The sequence below is a fragment of the Saimiri boliviensis genome, chromosome 21, assembly GCF_048565385.1.
Source record: "Saimiri boliviensis isolate mSaiBol1 chromosome 21, mSaiBol1.pri, whole genome shotgun sequence".
NCBI lineage: Eukaryota > Metazoa > Chordata > Mammalia > Primates > Cebidae > Saimiri > Saimiri boliviensis.
The window spans coordinates 31,899,613-31,924,525 of NC_133469.1; the positions used below are offsets into that span (position 1 = coordinate 31,899,613).

Consider the following 24,913-nt stretch of genomic DNA (forward strand, 5'->3'; position numbering starts at 1 on the left):
CGTGGCCCGTGGGCGTCTCCAACTCCGCAGGTGCTGGAAGTGTGGGTTCTAATCTCTGCGCGCTCTGCGACCTTGGCAAGCCCTTTGCCAACTCTGGGCCTCAGGATCCACCTCGGTAAACTGGAAGCGTGGAACAGTAATACCAAGGGTACTTTTTTTTTTGGTCTGTTTTTCTTTTTGTGGAGAATGGGGTCTCACTATGTTGTCCAGGCTCAAGTCTCGAACTCCTGGGCTAAAACTATCCTCCCTCCTCTGCCTCCCTAAGAGCTGGGATTACAGGCGTGAGCCACAGCGCCCGGCCATACCAAGGGTTGTTACTTAACAGGACTGTCGGGGATGTGCAGCAGAGGGTCAGTATAACAACCCCATGGCTTCATTTTGCCCATTGCCCAGATAGAGTGTATTTATCGAGACGGGAATTGCAATAGAGAGTTTAATTCATGCCGAGCCGGCTGAATGGGAGACCAGAGTTGTATTATTACTCAAATCTGTCTCCCTGAAAATTCAGAGACCAGGTTTTATTAAGGATAATTTGCTGGGTAGGGGGCCAGAGAGTGGAGAGTACTGATTGGGCAGGTTGGAGATGCAATCATAGGGGTTGAAGCTGTTCTCTTGTGCTGCGTGGATCTCGGGGTGGGGGCCAAAGACCAGATGAGCCTGTTTATTAATCTGTGTGTCACCAGCAGATCCGTTGAGTACAGGATCGGAAAAATATCTTGAGCATCAGTCTTAGGTTTTACAGTAGTAATGTTATCCCTAGGAGCAATTGGGGAAGTTTAGAATCCATGGCCTCTACCTGCATGACTCCTAAACCACAATTTCTAATCTTGTGGCTAATTTGTTAGTCTTAGAAAGGCAGTCTGGTCCCCAGGCAAGAAGGGGGTTTATTTTGGGAGAGGGTTGTTATCTTTGTTTCAAAGTTAAACTGTAAATTTGCAGCCGTGGGCAGTGGCTCATGCCTGCAATCCCAGCACTTTGGGAGGCCAGGGCGGATGGATCATTTGAGGTCAGGAGTTCAAGACCAGCCTGGCCAATCTGTGAAACTGTGTCTACTAAACATTCAAAAAAGTAGTTGGGCGTGGTGGCGGGCACCTGTAATCCCTGTTACTTGGAAGGCTGAGGCAGGAGAATCTCTAGAACCCAGGAGGTGGAGGTTGCAGGAAGCCAAGATCACCTCATTGCACTCCAGCCTGGGCAATAAGAGCAAAACTCTCTCAAGAAAAAGAAAATGCCAGGCGCGGTGGCTCAAGCCTGTAATCTCAGCACTTTGGGAGGCCGAGGCGGGTGGATCACGAGGTCGAGAGATCGAGACCATCCTGGTCAACATGGTGAAACCCCGTCTCTACTAAAAATACAAAAAATTAGCTGGGCATGGTGGCGCGTGCCTGTAATCCCAGCTACTCAGGAGGCTGAGGCAGGAGAATTGCCTGAACCCAGGAGGCGGAGGTGGCGGTGAGCCGAGATCGTGCCATTGCACTCCAGCCTGGGTAACAAGAGCAAAACTCAGTCTCAAAAAAAAAAAGAAAAAGAAAATATAAAAATAAAATACAAAATAAAAATATAAAAATTAGCCGGGTGTGGTGGTGCTCAGCTGTAATTTTATCTACTCTGGAGACTGAGGCAGAAGAATCGCTTGAGGCAGAGGTTGCAGTCAGCCGAGATCGTGCCACTGCACTCCAACCTGGGTGAGAGAGAGAGACTCTGTCTCAAAAAAAAAAAAAAAAAAAAAATCAAAGTCAGCATGATCTTAGCAGAGTCTCCAGCCAGAGCCATTCAGGAAAAACCCAGGTGGGTTGATGGAGGCCCAGCAAATGATGTCACACGGTGGGAGCAGCTCTTTCCTTAGGAACCCAGTGTGACAGACTAACTGGGGAGTGGTGGAAGTGACCACTTCCGCCAGCCTGACTTTGGACCTGAGCTTCAAAAGATGAGCAGGAGTCTGCCAGGAGAGACGGAAGGACCAGGGAAACCTCCGAGGAAGCAATGTGTGCACATATGTGAAGGGGCTGCCAGAGGCGGGGCGCAGTGGCTCATACCTGTCATCCCAGCACTTTGGGAGGGTGAGACAGGCAGATCACTTGAGGCCAAGAGTTTGAGACCAGTGTGGCCAACATGGCAAAACTCCATCTCAACTAAGAATACAAAAAATGAGCCAGGCATGGTGGTACCCATCTGTGGGCCCAGCTACTTGAAAGGCTGAGGTATGAGAACTGTATGAACCCAGGAGGCAGAGGTTGCAGTGAGTGGAGATTGCACCATTGCACTCCAGCCTGGGCGACAGCAAGACTCTGTCTAAAAAAAAAAAAGAAAAGAAAAGAAAAAAAAAAGGTGGGGGCAGTGAGGGCTCTTCCTGGAAGAAAGCACAGTTGAATATAATGAAAGGGTGGAGATTGGGTGGTGGCAGCCTCTCGTTCAGTACAAGGAATAATTTTTTTTTCTTTGAGATACAGTCTTACTCTGCCACCCAGGCTGGAATGCACTGGCGTGATCTCAGCTCACCGCAACCTCCACCTCCTAGCTCAAGGGATTCTCCTACCTCAGCCTCCTGAGTAGCTGGGATTACAGGCTTGTGTTACCACGCCCAGCTAATTTTTGTATTTTTAGTAGAGATGGGGTTTCGCCATATTGGCCAGGCTGGATTTGAACTCCTGACCTCAAATGATCCACTAGCCTCAGCCTCCCAAAGTGCTGAGATTATAGGCCTGAGCCACCATGCCCAGCTGGAATAATTTTCTAACCATGGAATGGGCTGCTCTGATGACATGTCATTGAGTTGTGTCAACAGAGGCTGAGTAGCAGCACCTTGGCCATGTGGTAGAGGGCAGTTGGCAGTCAGGCTGCAGGAAACCAGACCCATGGACAGGGAGGAGCCGGCCTTGCTGGTTTAGGGTGAGAGGCTGTCACCAAATCCTCAGCGTTCCTGGCTGCCTCACCCTCTCTGAGGTGAGGAGAATGGGAGAGAACTGGCCTACAGTCTTCTCCTGTGGGTCTTAGCATTTCCAGGAAGAGGTTTCCATCTCTCTCCATCCAAACAGGGCAGGAGGGTGAAAAAAGGTGGTGCTGGGAGCAGGCTTCCACCCCTGACTGGGAGAGATGGGAGACGGGCCTCCCTCCCCATCCCATTTGAACTGCAGTGCAGCAGCTGACTAGAAGGGCAAGCTCAAGGCCGCTATTCCCACCCCAGCTAGGGTGACCACATATCCCAGTTTATCCTGGACTTTCTCAGTTTTGGCACAGAAAGTCCTCCCTCCTAGAAAACCCCTCAGTCCTGGAGAAACCAGAAGGTTTGGTCATCCCAATGGGTGACCCCAGTGGTACATGTTCTCTCCCCAGGACGTGTACTCACTCTGTCCCATAATCTTTTCCTTGCTTAACTAAATCTATTTACTCTGCTTGAAAGGGAACAGGGGGCTGGGCGCGGTAGCTCATGCCCATAATCTCAGCACTTTGGGAGGCTGAGGTGGGTGGGTCACCTGAGGTCAGGAGTTGAGGATGAGCCTGGCCAATATGGTGAAACTCATGTCTACAAAAAATACAAAAATTAGCCAGGCGTGGTGGCAGGTGCCTGTGGTCCCAGCCACTCTGGAGGCTAAGGCAGGAGAATTGCTTGAACCTGGGAGGCAGAGTTGCAGTGAGCCGAGATCACCTCACTGCACTGCAGCCTGGGTAACAGAGCAAGGAAAGGAAAGGGAGGGAGGGAAGGAAGGGATGGGAGGGAAGGAAGGGAAGGAAACAAACAAGGATGGGGTCCAAGCTCGGTGGCTCACACCTGTAATCCTAGCACACTGGGAGGCCCAAGTAGGAGGATTTACTTGAGGCCAGGATTTCAAGACCAACCTGGGCTACATAGTCAGACGCCCATCTCTACGAAAAATTAGAAAATGAACTGAGCATGGTAGTGTGTGCCTATAGTCCCAGCTATTCAGAAGGCTGAGGTGGGAGGATGCCTACAGCCCAGGAGGCAGAGGTTGCAGTAAGCCAACATTGCGCTACTGCACTCCAGCTTGGGTGACAGAGCCAGACCGTCTCAAAAAAAAAAAAAAAAAAAAATCCACCAATAAAAAGTGGCTGGGCGCCGGGCACGCTGGCTCAAGCCTGTAATCCCAGCACTTTCAGAGGCCGAGGCGGGTGGATCACGAGGTCGAGAGATCGAGACCATCCTGGTCAACATGGTGAAACCCCGTCTCTACTAAAAATACAAAACATTAGCTGGGCATGGTGGCACGTGCCTGGAATCCCAGCTACTCAGGAGGCTGAGGCAGGAGAATTGCCTGAACCCAGGAGGCGGAGGTTGCGGTGAGCCAAGATCGCGCCATTGCACTCCAGCCTGGGTAACAAGAGCGAAACTCCGTCTCAAAAAAAAAAAAAAAAAAAGTGGCTGGGCACAGTAGCTCACACCCATAATCCCAGCACTTTGGGAAGCTGAGGCAGGAGGATCACTTGAATTCAAGACCAGCCTCGGTAACATAAGAGAGACCCCATCTCTACAAAAATTTTTTTTTTTTTTTTTTTTTTTTTTGAGACGGAGTTTTGCTCTTGTTACCCAGGCTGGAGTGCAATGGCGCCATCTCGGCTCACCGCAACCTCCGCCTCCTGGGTTCAGGCAATTCTCCTGCCTCAGCCTCCTGAGTAGCTGGGATTACAGGCACGCGCCACCATGCCCAGCTAATTTTTGGTATTTTTAGTAGAGACGGGGTTTCACCCTGTTGACCAGGTTGGTCTCGATCTCTCGACCTTGTGATCCACCCGCCTCGGACTCCCAAAGTGCTGGGATTACAGGCTTGAGCCACCGCGCCCGGCCTTAAAATATTTAAAATAATAGTCCCAGCTACTCGGGAGGCTGAGGACAGAGGACTGCCTAAGCCCAAGAAGGCAAGGCTTCAGTGAGCCATGATCGTGCCACTGTACTCCAGCATGGGCGACAGAGTGAGACCTTGTCTCAAAAAAAAAAAAAAAAAAAATTGGCCTGATGTGGTGGCTCATGCCTGTAATTCCAGCACTTTGGGAGGCCAAGGCGGGCAGATCACCTGAGGTCAGGAGTTTGAGACCATCCTGCCCAACATGGTGAAACACCAACTCTACTAAAAATACAAAAATTAGCCAGGCATGGTGGTGGATATCTGTAATCCCAGCTACTTGGGAGGCTGAGGCAGGAAAATTGCTTGAACCTGGAAGGCAGAGGTTTCAGTGAGCCGAGATCCCACCATTGCACTCCAGCCTAGGTGGCAGAGCAAGACTCCATCTTGAAAAAAAATTCCACAAATAGGATTTAGACAAATTCCAATTAGTGTGGAATAAATTACCCCAAATCTTAGCAGCTTGAAACAATCACCATTTATGATCTCACATAGTTGCTGAGGGTCAGGAATTCTGGAGTGGGTGGTTAGCTGGGGTGGTTCTGGCTCAGGGGGTCTCATAAGGCTGTAATCAAGATACTGGCTTGGATTATGGTCATCTGACCAAGGCTAGAGAATCCCCTTCTAAGGTTAGCTGTTCACATACCTGGCAAATCAGTGCTGGTGGCTGGCAGGAGACCTCAGTTCCCTGCCACACAGGCTTCTCCAGAGGGCTGCTTGAGTGTCCTCACCATATGACTTCTGGCTGCCCCTAGAGTGAGTGATCCCAGAAAGACTAAGGTGAAACCTTCAAGAACTTTAGTGATCTGGCCTTGGAAGTCATACTGTCAATTTTGTACATCCCATTGGTTGGACATGCAGCCCTCCTCAGCAGGAGTCAGGGTCTTGTTCTGTTGCCCAGGCTGGAGTGCAGTGGCACAATCATAGCTCACTGAAGTCTTCAACTCCTGGGCTCAAGCAGTCCTTCTGACTCAGCCTCCTAAGTAGCTAGGACTGCAGGCATGTGCCATCCATGCTCAGAATGTAAATATCAACACGTGAGCAGGGCTGCATGTCTAACCAATGGGTATAAATATCAACATGTGCCGGGCGCGGTGGCTCACGCCTGTAATCCCAAAACTTTGGGAGGCCGAGGCAGGTGGATCACAAGGTCAAGAGATCGAGACCATCCTGGTCAACATGGTGAAACCTCATCTCTACTAAAAATACAAAACATTAGCTGGGCATGGTGGCGCGTGCCTGTAATCCCAGCTACTCAGGAGGCTGAGGCAGGAGAATCACCTGAACCCAGGAGGCGGAGGTTGCGGTGAGCCGAGACCGCACCATTGCACTCCAGCCTGGGTAACAAGAGTGAAATTCCGTCTCAAAAAAAAAAAAAAAAAAGGCCGGGCGCGGTGGCTCAAGCCTGTAATCCCAGCACTTTGGGAGGCCGAGGCGGGTGGATCACGAGGTCAAGAGATCAAGACCATCCTGGTCAACGTGGTGAAACCCCGTCTCTACTAAAAATACAAAAAAATTAGCTGGGCATGGTGGCTCGTGCCTGTAATCCCAGCTACTCAGGAGGCTGAGACAGGAGAATTGCCTGAACCCAGGGGGCGGAGGTTGCGGTGAGCCGAGATCGCTCCATTGCACTCCAGCCTGGGTAACAAGAGCAAAACTCCGTCTCAAAAAAAAAAAAAAAAAAAAAAAAAAATCAACATGCGAGAGTCACATGAGCCATCCTGGAGGCTGGATAGCACAATTAGCTTTTTACTAGGCCCAATTTTATTAGGGTTGGACTCAGTTCTTCTAGCTGTCTTCTACAAGAAGGCCTCCCACTGTCCTCTGTCCTAGGATCTCTCTCTCTCTGAAGTTCCTTTCTGCCCACCACTATGTCTGTGACATCTCTTTCTCCTGAACATGTCTCCTACCCGCCCCTCCTGCAAGGAGCTGACCCCTCCTCTCCTGCCCTCCTCCCTTCCCAAAGCTGCCCTCACTGAATCTACCTTTATAACTCTTTGCCAAGGTTTGTTGTCCAATCTGCAAAATGAAATGAGAGAAGCCAGAGACAAAGACAGATGGGCAGAGCCGGGCGGAGAGGAACAGGCAGGTTCATAAGTGTAAAATATCGACAAACCTGCCATCATCCATTCCCAGGGACAAATAGATCATCACCAAATGGGCTACAGACGAGCAAAGAGACAAATTACCCAGCTGTGGCAGTCTCACCTGCTCCTTATTGATGGGCTTTTATGCTCAGACCCAACTGCTCTCTGAGAACTGTATTCTTCAGCTCCTATGGGACCCCAAAAAGGAGGGAAAGGGAAAATAAGGCTTTTTTTTTTTCTCTTGAGACAAAGTTTTGCTCTTGTTGCCCAACCTGGAGTGTAATGGTGCAATATCAGCTCACTGCAACCTCCACCTCCTGTGTTCAAGCAATTCTCCTGCGCATGCCACCACGCCTGGCTAATTTTCTGTGATTTTAGTAGAAAGGGGGTTTCACCATGCTAGCCAGGCTGGCCTTGAACTCCTGTCCTTAGGTGATCTGCCTGCTTCGGCCTCTCAAAGTGCTGAGATCACAGGAGTGAGCTACCGCGCCCAGCAAGGAAGCTTTTATGTCTCACTTGGGGCAAAAGCCACAAAGCCAAGTCCCAGCCTTTCTGGACTATGCACCATATGCAGATATGAATGATATGCCTTTGACACAGTGCCACATAAAAACATTAACAAGCCAGGCACAGTGGCTAATGCCTATAATCTTTGGGAGGCTGAGGTGGGCAGATCATGAGGTCAGGAGTTTGAGACCAGCCTGGCCAACAGGTGAAACCCGTCTCTGCTAAAAATACAAGAATTAGCCAGATGTGATGGCTCACACCTGTTATCCCAGCTACTCAGGAGGCTGGGGCAGGAGAATCACTTGAACCTGGGTGGTGGAGGTTGCAGTGAGCCGAGATCATGCCACTGCACTCCAGCCTGGGCAACAGAGGGAGACTCCCTCTCAAAAAAAATTTAACAAAGTGCCACTCTGCATATAGACTATAAATGATACAAATGCTAGGGGGAAAAATTAACTCTTTAAGTATGGAAAAATTTCAAAGCTGGAGTGGTTTATAAACTGTTTATGTTACTGCCACAAGGTGGCGCCACTTTAGCAAGAAAGCAAATGCCCACATCCTGTCATTACTGAGCAAACCACACGGTTGTTAACGTGCTTGGGACACTAGCAATTGCTTTTTGTGCTGCTATTTGGCCAGGCACTGTTATTATAAACCACTTTAAAAGGCTATAACAACATTATTCAAGCATTCCTGAAAGACAGAGGCTAGTGCTGAAAAGCACGTCCTCAAAACAATACCTTTGGAGTGGATACTGGACATGATGAGACACCGTGAAGAAGACCGAAACACCTCCATGACAGATGGTGCTGTCAATTTAGAAGACTGCCTGCAGGTACAGATAATGCTGCAAAAATACAAAGCAGGATCAAAAGCAAAAATGTGGTCAGATGGTTGTGCAGATTTATGAGCTTTGTGAATGCATTTCATCTCCTACTCATATTCTTGGAACACAAAGTTTTCAATCATGTGGAATTTACAGTAGGCATCCTTCTTGTAAAATATGACATTCGAATTAGGGAGGTTGGCCAGGCGTGGTGCTCACTCCTGTGATCCCAGCACTTTGGGAGGCTGAAGTGGGCAGATCACCTGAGGTCAGGAGTTCGAGACCAGCCTGGACAACATGGTGAAACCCTGTCTCTACTAAAAACACAAAAATTACCCGGGTGTGGTGGTACATGCCTGTAATACCGGCTACTCAGAAGGCTGAGGCAGGAGAAGTGCTTGAACCTGGGAGGTGGAGGTTGCGGTGAGCCCAGATTGAGCCACTGCACTCCAGCCTGGGTGACAGAGTGAGACTCTACATGCCTTGGTCTCCAAAAGCACTGTGATTACAGGTGTAAGCCACTGTGCCCAGCCTGTGAATGGCACTTTTAATACCAGCATAATATTCTATCATATCTGTTTTTATTCTTGGCCCTTCCTGACCTCCCTTCTGAGAGTCAAACCCGAATACCTAGCGGGACGTCCTCCCAGGAACATTAAATTTGGCATTTGGGGCCAAATTAGCCAAGTGCCTAGCACCTGGTAAGTCCATAAAAATGAGCTATTACCGAACATGAGTGTCACTTTTTAGTCCCTGCTATCTGATCCACCTCCGTTTGCTACTCCTCATTGCATTCCCAGTGTCACTTACTTTCTGTTAGCAGCCTTGGCCCTGGGTTTATGGCCTGATTTGTTGTCCTTGTGGGGATCCCAGAAAAACCCAACACAGCTCTCCCACCTGCAGGGAAGAACTGAAGCAGCAGTAATGAAGAGATTCCCATGCCAAGCCCATTCTGCCCTAAACAATCAGTTTTGGTGGGAAGAATTTGCTAGCAGAAGGCAGAACATAAAGTTCTCACAGCAGCCTCATTGGGTGTGCCAGCAAACCTGGCCAGTGCTTCCTGGCACTGCAGGGGTCTGTGCAGAAAAGGTAGATTTATACCATTAATATACCGTTACAGTAACAATGTCTGCTGAGTGCTCTAGAACTGTAATTCATATTTCCTGAGGCTGTAGTAGGCAGAATTTGGAAGCAGGGCAGCACAGTGCTAACTAGCAGGCTTTGGCTGGGACAGACCTCAGTTTGAGTCCTAACATTGCCTTTCACTCTCTCTGTTATAGCCAGCGAGTGGCTCTATCACATCTCTCAGTATCTTCACCTGTGGAGTTGGGTGGGCAGGGGTGACGCTAACGCCAGCTAACATTTATGAAGTGCTTAATGTTCAGTTAAAATACAGTAGACCAGGCACAGTGGCTCACGCCTGTAACCCTAGCACTTTGGGAGGCCATGGCATGCAGATCGCCTGAGGTCAGGAGTTCAAGACCAGCCTGACCAACGTGGTGAAACCTTGTCTCTACCAAAAATACAAAAATTAGCTGAGTGCGGTGGCAGGTGCCTGTAATTCCAGCTACTTGGGAGCCTGAGGCAGGAGAATCACTTGAACCCAGGAGGCCGAGGTTGCAGTGAGTTGAGACCGAACCATTGCACTCCGGCCAGGGCAACAAGGGTGAAACTCTGTCTCAAAACAACAACAACAAAAAAACACAGTAAATTGTCTCTATTGGACTACTAAGAGCTATTTTAAAATAGAATTTGTTAGTTATCTACATACAGAAAGGTGTAATTCTCCCGTTATAACCCTTGATGACACTAAATAAATAATACATGAATGTGGTTCAAAAATGGGCATCATAAGAGTATAAAATGAAGAATGCTTTCATTTTCCACCCAAATATTGCAATTTCATAGGATGCCAGGCTCCGTTCCAAAGCCTTATGTTTATTCAATGTGCTGAAATTCAGCAACCTCACGAGGTAGGTACAACCATTAATAATATTAATTCCAGGCCGGGCATAGTGACTCACGCCTGTAATCCCAGCACTCTGGGAAGCCGAGGCGGGCAGATCACCTGAGGTCCAGAGTTCGAGACCAGCCTGACCAACATGGAAAAACGCTGTCTCTACTAAAAATACAAAATTACCCGGGCATGGTGGTGCATGCCATCTAATCCCAGCTACTTGGGAGGCTGAGGCAGGAGAATCACTCGAACGTGGGAGAAGGTTGCGATGAGCCAATATCGCGCCACTGCACTCCAGCCTGGACGACAAGAGCGAAACTCCGTCTCAAAATCATCATCATCGTCATTCTAAAGGGAAGCTGAGGGATCTGGCGGAAAAGTGCCAGCAACCTAACAGGCCTCCACAACTGTCTTGAAAGACTGAGAAGCGTAGAGATCGGTATAATGTTGATTAACTGCCAAACCAGAATACGGGTGTCCGAAACGGGATCCCCTGGGGCGCCACAATCGAAGCCTACTTGAATTGAAAGAGAGTCCTTCCCTTGGCTAAGGAAGGACCCAACTCCCGGGCCCCGGATCCAGCCTCTACGTAGTTTCTCAGGAAAGGCGCGCGGAGGTCCGCTGCCTCAACCAGTCTTGCTAGAGTAGGCACAAAAGCGTTCCGAGTGACTGCCACTGTAGCCACTCAACGCCTAGCCCAGGCCTGCTTTTGGCAGTTAGACTGAAACTTTCCATTGGTGGAGTCACCTCAAAGGAGGCGGGACGGTGCGGGAAAATCCTGCCTACCTTGGCCTTCTCAGCCAATCGCAGCGTCCAGTTTGGTTGCGCTGCGCGTAGTGGTCTGGGATACGTGAGGGCGGGGCCGGGAGCAGGCCCCGGGCGGTGGGGAGGGTGCGCTTCCCGCGGGCGCGCGGAGTGACGACGGTGACAGCCACGCGCGCGCTTACGCGCCCGAGTGCCGCGCGGCCCCGCAACCCCAGTCGGCCACTGAGAGGCGCGCGGAGTCTGGGCCGCTGCGGTCTAGGGTTCCAGTCCCGAGGCGTTCCCGGCATCTTTGGCCCCAATCCCGGAGTGCCAGGTCGCGCCTGCACGGACCATCTCGGCTCCCTTGCCCTCCCTGCCGCCGTCAGGGCCCGCCCCCCAACTCCCCTTTCCGCCTGGGCAGGGTCCTCGCGGCCCATGCTGGCCGCTGGGGTCCCACGCAGCCCAGACCGTTCCCGGGCCGGCCAGCCGGCCACCATGGTGGCCCTGAGGCCTGTGCAGCAACTCCAGGGGGGCTAAAAGGCTCAGAGTACAGGCCTTGGGGCGCGAGGGTCCCGGGCTTGAGCCCCGCGCCATGGCCGGGGCCATCGCTTCCCGCATGAGCTTCAGCTCTCTCAAGAGGAAGCAACCCAAGACGTTCACCGTGCGGATCGTCACCATGGACGCCGAGATGGAGTTCAATTGCGAGGTAACCGGCCGGCAGTCCCGACTGCCGCGGTGACAGTCGAGGTGGAAGCTCGAGAGGTTCTGTTTATATCATCTTACGGGTGTAGGTGGAGACGGGCAGAACCGGAAGGGGCCAACTAGGCCCCAAACCTCGTGTTAAAGATGATTGCTGCTTTTTTTCATAGGGCTTTTGGGTTTTAGCATTTCCTGAAGGCTATTTTCATTCATTGTTATTGGAAGAAGCTGGATGCTTCTGTGATAGCAAATTCAATGTGAGGTTTAAGTTAGGCTTACGCTTAAACGCTTGAAAATTTATTACTTTATTATGTAATATTGTTATGTTCCCAGGTATTAAAAGTTGCCTCTTGTTTATTGGAAAGCCTATACTCCGTTTCCCTTTTCCAAAGCTTACATGTTCTGGAAAAAAAAAACCCTTTGAGGAACAAGATAATATACTTACTTTCTACATAGTTTCCAACATGATGATAACAGCTATCAGTTGTTCAGTATTTTCAAAGTGCCAGACATTTGCACATTTAATCAATCCTCAGATCAACACATTTATCCAGTAAATGGCAAGGTGGGGTTTTGAACCAAGCTCACTGCCAGTACAGTACTGCTTCTCAAGTAATTTAAGTTCTTGCTACTAAAAGTGTGGTTTCTGGACCAACAGCATTGGCAGCAGTAAGCAAGGGTTGGCATGTTTTTTCTGTACAGGACCACATAGTAAATATTTTCAACTTTGTAGGCTAGAGAATCTCTGTTGGAGCTATTCAACTCTACAATTGTTACACAAAAGCAGCCTTAGATAAGATCAGCTTCTAGCATAACAGCTTAAGGAACCCATTCCTCTGTAAAACTAGTGAAAAATCTTTTTTATTTTATTTTGTTTTGAGACAGTCTCACTGTCACCCAGGCTGGTGTGCAGTAGCGTCATCACAGCTCACTGAAACCTCAGCCGATCTCCCTGGCTTAATCGGTCCTCCTGCCTCAGCCTCTTGTGCCTCCACACCTGGTTAATTTTTTTTTTTTTTTTTTTTTTTTTTTTTTTTTTTGAGAGGGAGTCTTGCTCTGTCACCCAGTCTGGAGTACAACTGTGGCATCTCAACCTCCACCTCCCAGGTTCAAGCGATTCTCCTGCCTCAGCCTCCCAAGTAGCTGGGATTACAGGTGTGTGCCACCACACTGGGCTAATTTTTGTATTTTTAGTAGAGATGGGGTTTTGCTATGTTGGCCAAACTGGTCTCGAACGCCTGACCTCGTGATCTGCCCAACAGGGCCTCCTAAAGTGATGGGATTATGGGCGTAAGCCAACGCACCCAGCCTCATCTAGCTAATTTTTGTGTTTTTTTGTAGAGACAGGGTTTTGCCATGTTGCCCAGGCTGATCTTGAACTTCTGAGCTGAAGCCAACTGCTCACCTTGGCCTCCCAAAGTGGTAGGATTACAGATGGGAGCCACCAGGCCTGACCCAAAAATTCTTTTTAAAAATCAACCATTTAAACCCTCTGGCAATGGTCCTGAGGGCAAACAACAAATGAAGAAATACCTATTTAAGAAAATCTGGTTGGGCGTGGTGGCTCACGCCTGTAATCCAAGCACTTTGGAGGCCAAGGCGGGCAGATCACGTGAGGTCGGGAGTTCAAGACCAGCCCGATCAACATGGTGAAACCCCTGTCTTGAGGGGAAAAAAAAAGAAAAGAAAAAAAAAAAAAAAGAAAATCTACAAATTCAGTAAGAAAGATGAGAGGCTATGGTATGAACTAAGATCATTCCCTCCTCACCCACTCTTAGCTTAGTGAGTAGAGCTTCTACTCCAGACTACTGCAGACTAACACAGGGCACCGCTCCCTCAGCCCCCAATCAGATGCTTTCTTCCCAGGAAAAGCAGGATATCAGCATTTCTCATCCTACCCAGAGCTACTTGTTGCTGAGGTTAAAACCTGATTGAGTGCAACTGAAAGTTGGAGCTCCCTTCTTCCACCTAGTCACTACTTGTGGAACAGGACTGTACCTTGGGCATGGCATACTGAAATTACTGGGGCCCCAATTGCTCATGCCCTAGTTCTGGCAAGCTATGACCTCAGGTTATTTATTTATTATTATTATTATTTTTGAGACGGAATCTCCCTCTGTTGGTCAGGCTGGAGTGCAAAGGCATGATCTTGGCCCACTCCAATCTCTACCTCCTGGGATCAAGCGATTCTCCTGCCTCAGCCTCCGGAGTAGTTGGGATTATAGGTGCGTGCCACCATGCCTGGCTAATTTTTGTATTTTTAGTAGAGATAGGGTTTCACCATGTTGGCCAGGTTAGTCTCGAACTCCTGACCTCAGGTGATCTGTCCACCTCAGCCTCCCAAAGTGCTGGGATGACAGGCATGAGCCACCGCTCCCAGCGGAGACCTCAGGTTATTGCGGTCCCCCTGCCTCCTTCCACCAAGTGCCGAGTTCCTCGGGTGAGGGTGTGTCTCAGAGAGAAGCTTTCCACAGTCCTTACACGCAGCTCCAGAGCCTTGGCTCTCAGATTTTGCCTGAGGAGAGAAGCAGGACTTAAAACAGATAGCTCCTAATCTCTTTTCAATGGAAGTGACTTCATTTGCAACACAGTGTGGAGAAATTCATGCCTAAGGGCAATCTGGAGATGGGAAGGTTTTGGTAAGAGGCACTTGGGAGATCTGTGGTCTTGGAGATGCAGCAGAGGTTTGCTGGGAAGAACTGGGGAATAAGACAGCTGGGAGAAGCCCTTCCAGGATCAGAAGGATCAAATATTGACCACAGGCCAGGTGTGGTGGTTCAAGCCTGTAATCCCAGCACTTTGGGAAGCCGAGGCGGGCAGATCATTTGAGGTCAGGAGTTTGAGACCAGCCTAGCCAACATGGTGAAACCCCATCTCTACTAGAAATACAAAAATTAGTCGGGCATGGTGGCACATGCCTGTAATCCTAGCTACTTGGGAGGCTGAGGCAGGCACGTGAACCCGGGAGGTGGAAATTGCAGTGAGGTGAGATCATGCCACTGTACTCCAGCCTGGGTGACAGAGTAGAACTCTGTCCTGTCACACACACACACACACAAACCAAAACACTGACCACAAACCTCTAAGGTGATAGATGTTTCATCTTCCCTGGTTCTATCATTATACATTGCATATTCATGCATCAAAATACCACGGATACCCCCGACATATGTACAACTATTATGAATCAATAAAAAACAATTTGAAAAGTAAAGTATGTGGTAGAGGTAGAAAAAAACGCTTTCCTCCAAACAGCCACAATTTGATTGTATGGGTTTATAGAGCAAGAGCAAGTTATGCTTCAGTGCGTTGTTGAAAATGATAGAACAATAAGCCACAATTAGTGGAACTTCATAGCTGAGTGTGGTCAAGGAGAGAAAAGAAGAGAACCCTACCAAAACCACTGTCATCCCAGGGTGAGTATGGGCATACCCAAAGTTGCACCTCCCTGAGGAGCAGTATCATAGGCCTTAACACTCTTCAGGAGAAATAGATTTCACGCAAATAATCCAGCCAGGCACTAAACAAATAAATAACAATTAGCCCTGGAGAGGGGTACCAGTCCCCAGACTTGCTACAGTATATTATCTAAAATGTCCAGTTTCCAACAAAAAATTATGAGACATACAAAGAAACAGGAAAATATGATACATACACTGGGAAAAAGCTGGCAACAGAAATTGCCTGTGAGACAAGGGGCCAGATTTAATTAAAAAAAGATATCAAACTAGCCATTATATATGTATATATTCACAGTATTAAAGGAAAGTATGATGACAAAGAAGTAAAGGAAGGCATGATATTGTTGAATCAATTAAAGAATATCAATAAAGCTATAGGAATTATAAAAAATGAATCAAATGAAAATTCTGGAGTTGAAAGTACAATAACAAATTTAAAAATTAACTGGAGGGCGGGGTGCAGTGGCTCACGCCTGTAATCCCAGCACTCACAAGGTCAAGAGATTAAGACCATCCTGGCCAATATGGTGAAACCCCGTCTCTACTCAAAATACAAAAGTTAGCCGGGCGTCGTGGCACGCGCCTGTAGTCCCAGCTACTCAGGAGGCTGAGGCGGAAGAATTACTTGAACCCGGGAGGCGGAGGTTGCAGTGAGCCGAGATTGCGCCACTGCATTCCAGCCTGGCGCCTGGCGACAGAGCGAGACTCTGTCTCAAAGAAAAAAAAATTAACTAGAGGGACTCAATAATAGATTTGAACTGAGTGAAGAAAGAATTAGTGAATTTGAAAATAGATTGATAGGGCGGGCACGGTGGCTTACGCCTAATTATATAGGTCAGGAATTCAAGCCTAGTTTGACTAACATGGTGAAACCCCATCTCTACTAAAAATACAAAAATTAGCCAGGCAAGGTGGCATGCACCTGTAATCCCAGCACTTTGGGAGGCCAGTAAGGCAGATCGTGAGGTCAGGAGATCCAGACCATCCTCATTAAGACCGTGAAACCCCATCTCTACTAAAAAACACAAAAAATTAGGCCGGGCACGGTGGCTCAAGCCTGTAATCCCAGCACTTTGGGAGGCCGAGGCGGGTGGATCACGAGATCAAGAGATCGAGACCATCCTGGTCAACATGGTGAAACCCCGTCTCTACTAAAAATACAAAAATTAGCTGGGCATGGTGGCGCGTGCCTGTAATCCCAGCTACTCTAGAGGCTGAGGCAGGAGAATTGCCTGAACCCAGGAGGCGGAGGTTGCGGTGAGCCGAGATCGCGCCATTGCACTCCAGCCTGGGTTACAAGAGCGAAACTCCGTCTCAAAAAAAAAAAAAAAGAAACACAAAAAATTAGCTGGGCGTGGTAGCGTGCGCATATAGTCCCAGGTACTCAGGAGAATCGCTTGAACCTGGGAGGCGGAGGGTCCAGTGAGGCAAGACCACGCCACCGTACTCCAGCCTGGGTGACAGATCGACACTCTGTCTCAAAAAAAAAAAAAAAAAAAAAGACAGTATGCGTATTTTTCTCCTTCTCTTAACTGATTTAAAAAACAATTGTATAAAATTGCCGGGCGAGGTGGTGCGTGCCTGTAGTCCCAGCTTTACTCCGGAGGCTGAGGTGGGAGGATCGTTTGAGCCCAGGAATTCTGGGTTGCCCTGTGCTATGCCTATCGGGTGTCCGCACTAAATTCGGCATCAATATGGTGACCTCCCGGGAGCGGGGGACCACCAGGTTTCCTAAGGAGGGGTGAGCTGGCCCAGGTCGGAAACGGCAAATCAAAACTCCGGTGTTGATTTGTAGTCAGATCGTTCCTGTGAATATACACTACGCTCCAGCCTGGGCAACATAGCGAGACCCGGTCTCTTAAAAATAAATAAATAAATAAATAAATATTTAAAAAAGAAAAACAATTGTATAAAATAGCATGTATATAATGTTACAGGGCCGGGGTTGGTGGCTCACGCCTGTAATCCGACACATTAGGAGGCTGAGGCAGGCGAATCACAAGGTCAGGAATTTGAAACCAGTTTGACCAACATGGTGGAACCCCGTCTCTACTAAAAATACAGAAATTAGGCGGGTTAGGTGGCATGCGCCTGTAATCCTAGCATCCCGGGAGGCCAGACGGGCAGATCACGAGGTCAGGAGATCCAGACCATCCTGGCTAACACCGTGAAACCCAGTCTCTACCAAAATGTACAAAAAATTAACTGGGCGTAGTAGCGCGCGCCTGTAGTCCCAGCTACTCCGGAGGCTGAGGTGGGAGGATCGCTTGAGCCTAGGAATTCTGGGTTGCCCTGCGCTATGCCTATCGGGTGTCCGTACCAAGTTCGGCATCAATATGGTGACCTCCCGGGAGCGGGGGACCACCGGTTGACTAAGGAGGGGTTAACCGGCCCAGGTCGGAAATGGAGCAGGTCATAACGGTGTTGATCAGTAGTAGGATCCTGCCTGTGAATATCCACTGCACTCCAGCCTGGGCAGCATAGCGAGACTCGGTCTCTAAAATTAAATAAATAAATAAATACAAATTAAAAAAAAAAAAAAGAATTGTATAAAATAGCATGTATATAATGTTCCGGGGCTGGGCGCAGTGGCTCACGCCTGTAATCCTAGCACTTTGGGAGGCTCAGGCGGGCGGATGACAAGGTCAGGAATTCGAGATCAGTTTGACCAACATGGTGAAACCCCGTCTCTACTAAAAATACAGAAATTAGCCGGGTTAGGTGGCATGCGCCTGTAATCCCAGCATCTGTGGAGGCCAGACGGGCAGATCACGAGGTCAGGAGATCCCGACCATCCTGGCTAACACTGTGAAGTCCCGTCTCTACTAAAATATACAAAAAATTAGCTGAGCATGGTAGCGCGCGCCGGTAGTCCCAACCACTCCGGAGAATCGCTGGAACCTGGGAGGAGGTTCCAGTGAGAAGAGACCACTCCGCTGCCCTCCAGCCTGGGCGACAGAGTGAGACTCCATCTCAAAAAAAAAAAGTATGAATGCATATTTTTCTCCTTCTCTTAACTGATTTAAGAAACAATTGTATAAAATTGCCGGGCGCAGTGGTGCGTGCCGGTAGTCCCAGCTTTACTACGGAGGCTGAGGTGGGAGGATCGTTTGAGCCCAGGAATTCCGGGTTGTAGTGCGTTATGCCTATCGGGTGTCTGCACTAAGTTCAGCATCAATATGGTGACCTCCCTAGAGCGGGGAACCACCAGGTTTCCTAAGGAGGGGTGAGCTGGCCCAGGTCGGAAACAGCAAGTCAAAACTTCGGTGTTGATTTGTAGTCAGATCCTTCCTGTGAATATATACTACACTCCAGCCTGGGCAACATAGCGAGACCGGGTCTCTAAAATAAATAAATAAAAATTAGAAGAAAAAAAAAGAAAGAAACAATTGTAGGGCACGGTGGCTTATGCCTGTAATCCCAGCACTTTGGGAGGCTGAGGCGGGCGGATCACAAGGTCAGGAATTCGAGACCAGTTTGACCAACATAGTATAACCCCGTCTTTACTAAAAATACGAAAATTGGCTGGGCACAGTGGCTTACGCTTGTATTCCCAGCCCTTTGGGAGGCCAAAGCGGGTGGATCCCCTGAGGTCAGGAGTTCGAGACCATCCTGATTAACATGGTGAAATCCTTGTCTCTTAAAAAAAACAAAAACAAAAATTAGCTGAGCGAGCTGGCATGCGACTGTAATCCCGGCTACTCAGGAGGCTGAGGCGGGAGAATCACTTGAACCTGGGAGGTGGAGATTGCCGTGAGCCGAGATCACCCCGCTGCACTCCAACCTGGGTGACAGGGCGAGACCGTCTCCCAAAAAAAAAAATAATAATAATGTTCTGTTAGGCTTATAAAAAATATGAAGTATGTGTAATACATTTGCCAATAACAGCACAAAGGAGCTGGGTGGGAGCAAAGCTCTATGGGCTGAAGAAATGGCTACAGATCGTAAAATAATAACTATAACAATGTTTTATTGGGTATGTAAGTTTAATAGATGGATCTGTAATAGATGTATGTATAACAATAAGGCCATGAAAAAGGGGTAAAAGGAATGGAGTTATATAGGCATAACTCCTATGTAACTATATATCACTGGAATTAAGCTAATATAAACTGGAAGCTGATTTTTTTTTTTTTTTTTTTTTTTTTTGAGACGGAGCCTTGCTGTGTCACCCAGGCTGGAGTGCAGTGGCATGATGTCAGTTCACTGCAACCTCCGCCTTTTTGGGTTCAAGCAGTTCTCCCATTTCAGCATTCTGAGTAGCTGGGATTACAGGTGTGCAACACCACGCCCAGCTAGTTTTTTGTTTGTTTGTTTGTTTTGTTTTGTTTTTGAGACGGAGTCTTGCTCTGTTTCCGAGGCTCTAGTGCAGTGGCACAATATCGGCTCACTGCAACCTCTGCCTCCCGGGTTCAAGCAATTCTCCTGCCTCAGCTTCCCGAGTAGCTGGAACTATAGGAGCATGCCACCATGGTTGGCTAAAGGGTGTATTTTTAGTAGAGATGATGTTTCACCATATTGATCAGGCTGGTCTTGAACTCCTTACCTCATGATCTGCCTACCTCAGCTCCCAAAGTGCTGGGATTACAGGTGTGAGCCACTGAGCCTGGCCTAATTTTTGTATTTTTTAGTAGAGGCAGGGTTTCACCATGTTGACCAGCCTGGTCTTGAACTCCTGACCTTAGGTGATCTGCCCACCTCAACCTCCCAAAGTGAGGAGATTACAGGTGTGAACCACCTTGCCTGGGCAATCTGAAGCTGATTCTGATATGTTGAGATTATATAATAAACCCCAGAGCAACCACTTAAAAAACAAAAGCCTGAAAATTTAAATATTTCATCAGAAACATTTAAATTTCTTTAATAATTTTTTCACCAGTTTTTCAGAAAACATTCACTTAAATTAGAAAAAATCATTTACTTAAATTAGGAGAAAGTAGGAAAGAAGGAATAGAGAAATAACAAAGATGTGAAATAGGCGGGGCTGGGTGGCTTCTGCCTCTAATCCCAGCACTTTGGGAGGCCAAGGTGGGCGGATCACCTGAGGTCAGGAGTTCGAGACCAGCCTGGCCAACACGGTGAAACCCCATCTCTACTAAAAATACAAAAATTAGCCTGGTATGGTGGCATGTGCCTGTAATACCAGCTACTCAGGACGCTGAGGCAGGAGAATCACTCGAACCCAGGAGGCAGATGTTGCAGTGAGCTGAGGTCGCACCACTGCACTTCAACCTGGGTGACAGAGCGAGACTCCGTTTCCCCCCCACCAAAAAAAAAAAAAGAAAAAAAAGATGTGAAACATATACCAAAAAAGAATAAAATGGCAGTTGAATGCTAAGTAATTAGATAACTTCAGTGAAATGGACAAACTCCTAGAAAGACATAATGCACCAAAATTGACCCAAGAAGAGACACCATTTGAATAGACCTATAACAAGTGAAGATACTAAATTAGCGATTGAGGGGACTGATGGGGTAAATTGCTCTTGGAAACCAGTTTATGGCATTGGGCTGCAAGATTGGCCTGTCTACCCTCAACAGTGACCTGGCCAACCTGTCTACCCTCAACAGTGACCTGGCCAATGTAGAGGTCAAGTGCCTCCAGATGCTAGACTCTGGGGATGATTATCTGCATCTGGATGTAATGGACGGGCATGCACATGATGGTGTCCAAGCCAGAATAGTGGGTAAAGCCAATGGCTATAGCAGGAGCCAATCAGTACACCTTTCATCTCGAGGCTACTGAGAACCCAAGGGCTTTGATTAAAGACATGTGGGAAAATGGGATGAAGGTTGCTCTTGCCATCAAACCAGGAACCTCAGTTGAGTCTTTGGCACCATGAGCTAATCAACTAGATATGGCCTTGGTTATGACAGTGGAACCAGGGCTTGGAGGGCATAAATTCATGGAAGATACGATGCGAAAGATTCATTGATTGAGGACCCGGTTCCCGTCTTTGGATATTGAGGTCGCTGTGGAGTAGATCCTGACACTGGCCGTTATTAGTGTGCAGAGGAGCTAACGTGATTGTGTCTGGCAGTGCTATTATGAGTGAAGACCCTAGATCTGTGGTCAATCTTAAAAAATGTATGGTCAGAAGCTGCTCAGAAACATTCTTTTTGATCCATGAAACCATAAGCCCAGTTCATGACATCTCCTTTTTACTGGAAAGCAGGAATATTGACTAACACATCGTAATGCAGTTGAAGCCATTCTGCTTTTTTGAGCAGTTATTTATTCCAGTGATTATAGTGGATTGTGCGGAATATTCTAAGAGGTTAGAAATGGGTGTGTATAACTATTTTTAGTGATACAATTTAATGATTAGTGAGTGAGATACTGTTTTTATTGAGAGCCTTGATTTTTATAAAGAGTAAAAATATGGCTGCATAAGGTTACAAACAGAAAAGTATCTTAGTGCCTAAGGAGGGCATATTAGCTACACTATAAAAAAATTTTTTTTTCTGTATTTCTGAAAAGAATTTTGTTGTTTTTCATCTGTTTTCCAAAAGCAAAGGAAGTCTTTTTTTCTATTTTATGTTGTGTGTGATTTGTTTATATGCTTGGTAAAATAAGCCAAATGGAATTTAAAAATATAAGCTTGGGTAGGATTGTGCACCGTTAAAAAATAAATAAATAAATAAGTAATTGGCCAGGCGTGGTGGCTCACTCCTGTAATCCCAGCACTTTGGGAGGCCAAGGCGGGCGGATCACGAGGTCAGGAGATCGAGACCAGTCTGGTCAATACGGTGAAACCCCGTCTCTACTAAAAATACAAAAAAATTAGCCGGGCATGGTAGCACATGCCTGTGGTCCCAGCTACTCAGGTGGCTGAGGCGGAAGAATCGCTTTAACCCAGGAGGCAGAGGTTGCAGTGAGCCAGGACTGCGCCACTGCACTCCAGCCTGGTGATAGAGCAAGACTCCGTCTCAAAAAAAAAAAAAAAAAAAAGTAAGAGAGAGAGAGAGACCTGGGCACAGTGGCTGTTCCCTGTAACCTCAGCACTTTGGACGGTCAAGGTAGAAGGATTCTTTGAGGCCAGGAGTTTGGGACCAACCTGGGCAACATAGCGAGACCCCAACTCTAAAATATACATATATATAACATTAACTGGGCGTGGTGGTGTGAGCCTGGAGTCCCAGCTACTCAGGAGGTTGAGGTGTGAGGATCATTTGAGTCCAGGAGGTTGAGGAGGCAGTGAGCTATGATTGTGCCACAATGCTTCAGTTAGGGTGACAGTGAGACCCGCAAAGCCGAGGCTGTACCTACTAGAGGCCCTGATAGCTTCATCACTGAGTTCTACCAAATATTTCAAGAAAAATTAATACAGTTCTTCACAAAGTCTTCAAAAATGAAAAAGAAAACACTTGTGAATGTTATGAGACTGGTACTACCCTGTTGCTAAAACCAGACAAAGACATTTCAAGAAAAGAAAACTATAGACAAATATATCTTATGAATGTGTAAGCAAAAATCCTCAACAAACTGAGTCCAGTAACATATAGAAAAAAATGATATACTGTAGACAAGCAGGATTTGGCCAGGTGCAGTGGCTCACACCTATAATTCCAGCACTTTGAGGGGCTGAAGTGGACGGGTCTCTTGAGGTCAGGAGTTTGAGACCAGCCTGGCCAACATGGTGAAACCCCATCTCAACTAAAAATGCAAAAATTAGCCAGCTGTGGTAATGCGCACCCAGCTACTAGGGAGGCTGAGGCAAGATAATCGCATGAACCCAGGAGACGGAGGTTGCAGTGAGCTGAGATCACGCCACTCACTGCACACCAGCCTGGGTGACAAAGCGAGAGTCTGTCTCAAAAAAAAAAAAAAAAAAGCAAGATTTATTCCAGGAGTGCAAGGTTGGTTTAACATTCAAAAATTAATTAATGTAAATAATCTAATGCATCATATAAATAGAATAAAAAACAAAAATGACATTGTCATCTCAATAGACACAGAAAAAGCATTTGACAAAATTCAGCATGTTTTTCATGATAAAAAGACTCAATAAACTAAGAAGAGAAGAGGATTTCCTCAACCTAATAAACAGCAGCTATGAAAAACTCACAGCTGACTTCATAATAGCAAAAGACTGAGGCTGGGCATGGTGGCTTACGCCTGTAATCTTAGCACTTTGGGAGGCCAAGGTGGGTGGATCACTTGAGGTCAGGAGTTCAAGACCAGCCTGGCCAACATGGTGGAACACTGTCTCTACTGAAAATACAAAGAAAAAAAATTAGGTAAGTGCGGTGGTGCACACCTGTAGTCGTAGCTACTTGGGAGGCAAAGGTGGGAGGATTGCTTGAAACTGGGAGGTGGAGGTTGCAGTGAGCTGAGATTGTACCATTGCACACTCCAGCCTAAGAGACAGAGCAAGACTCCATCTCAAAAAAGAAGAAAAAAAATAGTGAAAGACCGTATGCTTATCCTTAGGATTAGGAATAAGACAAATAAGTCCACTTTAACTACTTCTATTCAACATTGTGCTGGAGGTTCTAGCCAGGGCAATTAGGGAAGAAAATGCAATAAAAGACATCTATATTGGAAGGGAACAAGTAAGACCATCTCTTTTTGTAGATGACATGATCTTGCATGTAGACCCAGACGAATCCAGTAAAAAAGTATTAGAACTAATAAATTATTAGTTTAGCAAGGTTGTAGGATACAAGATCATTACACAAAAATCAGTTGTAAATGTATCTACTTGGAATGAACAACCTGAAAAGGAAATTAAGAAAATCCCATTTACAATAACATAAAAAATAAAAATACTTATAACAAAAGAAGTATCTTTTTTTCCCCATCCTCTGACAGTTATGTAAAAGGAAGTGTAAAACTTATACTCTAAAAGCTGTAAAACATTTTTGGTTTTGTTTTTTAAATTAATTAATTAATTTTTTTTTTTTTGAGATGGAGTATTGCTCTGTTGTCCAGGCTGGAGCATAGTGGTGTGCTCTCAGCTCACAGTAGCCTCTGTGTCCTAGTTTCGAGTGGTTCTCCCTCAGCCCCCTGAGTACCTGGGACTATAGGCATGCACCACCACACCCAGCTGATTTTTATATTTTTAGTATAGACAGGGTTTCCCCATGTTGGCCAGGCTGGTCTTGAATTCCCGGCCTCAAGTGATCCACCTGCTTTGGCCTCCTGAAGTGCTGGGATTACAGGCATGAGCTACCACGCCAGGCTAATTTTTGTATTTTTGTTAGAAATGGGGTTTCACCATGTTGGCACGGCTGGTCTTGAATTCCTGGCTTCAAGAGATCCTCCCTGGCCTCCCAAAGTCCTGGGATTATAGATAAGAGCCGCTGCACCCGGCCTGGCCTGTCTTTTCTTTCTTTCTTTATTTTTTTTCCCAGACAGAATCTCACTCTGTCACCAGGCTGGAATGCAATGTCGTAATCTCAGCTCATTGCAACCTCCAACTCCCTGGTTCAAGCAATTCTCCTACCTCAGCCTCCTGAGTACCTGGGATTACAGGCATGAGCCACCACGCCCAGCTTTTTTTTTTTTTTTTTTTTTTTTGGTATTTTTAGTAGAGACAGGGTTTCACCATGTTGGTCAGGAGGGTCTCTCTCCTGACCTCGTGATCTGCCTGCTTCTGCCTCCCAAAGTGCTGGATTACAAGCGTGAGCCACCATGCCCGACCTCTTTTTTTTTTTTTTTTTTTTTTAAGATGGAGTCTTGCTCTCGTTGTCCAGGCTGGAGTGCAATGGTGCGATTTTGGCTAACTGCAACCTCCGCCTCCTGGATTCAAGCAATTCTCCTGCCTCAACCT

The 24,913-nt window shown here is 47.3% G+C and overlaps 2 protein-coding genes and 1 pseudogene across 5 annotated transcripts in view; 2 read left to right on the forward strand and 1 right to left on the reverse strand.

The window, feature by feature from the left end:
- Window positions 1-16: 16 nt before the first annotated feature.
- LOC120361042 (uncharacterized) lies at window positions 17-11,474 on the reverse strand. The gene is made up of 7 exons (XM_074390930.1): window positions 11,084-11,474; window positions 10,752-10,872; window positions 9,087-9,173; window positions 8,191-8,297; window positions 7,065-7,131; window positions 5,503-5,607; window positions 17-1,701 (listed from the first exon to the last, which is right to left on the reverse strand). Exons 1-6 carry the CDS (start codon window positions 11,472-11,474, stop codon window positions 5,511-5,513), a joined length of 870 nt encoding a protein of 289 aa, XP_074247031.1. The 3' UTR covers window positions 17-1,701; window positions 5,503-5,510.
- The window catches only part of NF2 (NF2, moesin-ezrin-radixin like (MERLIN) tumor suppressor), a 101,185-nt gene continuing 87,377 nt past the window's right edge, over window positions 11,106-24,913 (forward strand). For 2 of the 4 annotated variants that reach the window (XM_074390891.1, XM_074390890.1), the window contains exon 1: window positions 11,109-11,683. In XM_074390891.1, the coding sequence (XP_074246992.1) occupies window positions 11,570-11,683 (114 nt within the window). In that variant the 5' untranslated portion in view covers window positions 11,109-11,569. Of the gene's footprint in view, window positions 11,684-24,913 lie in introns of all 4 variants that reach the window. The other 2 variants (XM_074390892.1, XM_039462454.2) reach the window with 2 other exon arrangements.
- Window positions 12,715-23,071, forward strand: LOC141582556 (ribulose-phosphate 3-epimerase-like; annotated as a pseudogene).

Bases quoted from the DNA above. Each gene is read 5' to 3' on its own strand.
- LOC120361042 (XM_074390930.1), bottom strand. From the start codon at position 11,474: ATGGTGGCCGGCTGGCCGGCCCGGGAACGGTCTGGGCTGCGTGGGACC. The intron at 8,298-9,086 runs GTAAGTGACACT...GTATTTTTGCAG, and splicing joins GCCAAGGCTGCTAACAGAAA to CATTATCTGTACCTGCAGGC. The intron at 7,132-8,190 runs GTATTGTTTTGA...GGGGTCCCATAG, and splicing joins GTCCAGTATCCACTCCAAAG to GAGCTGAAGAATACAGTTCT.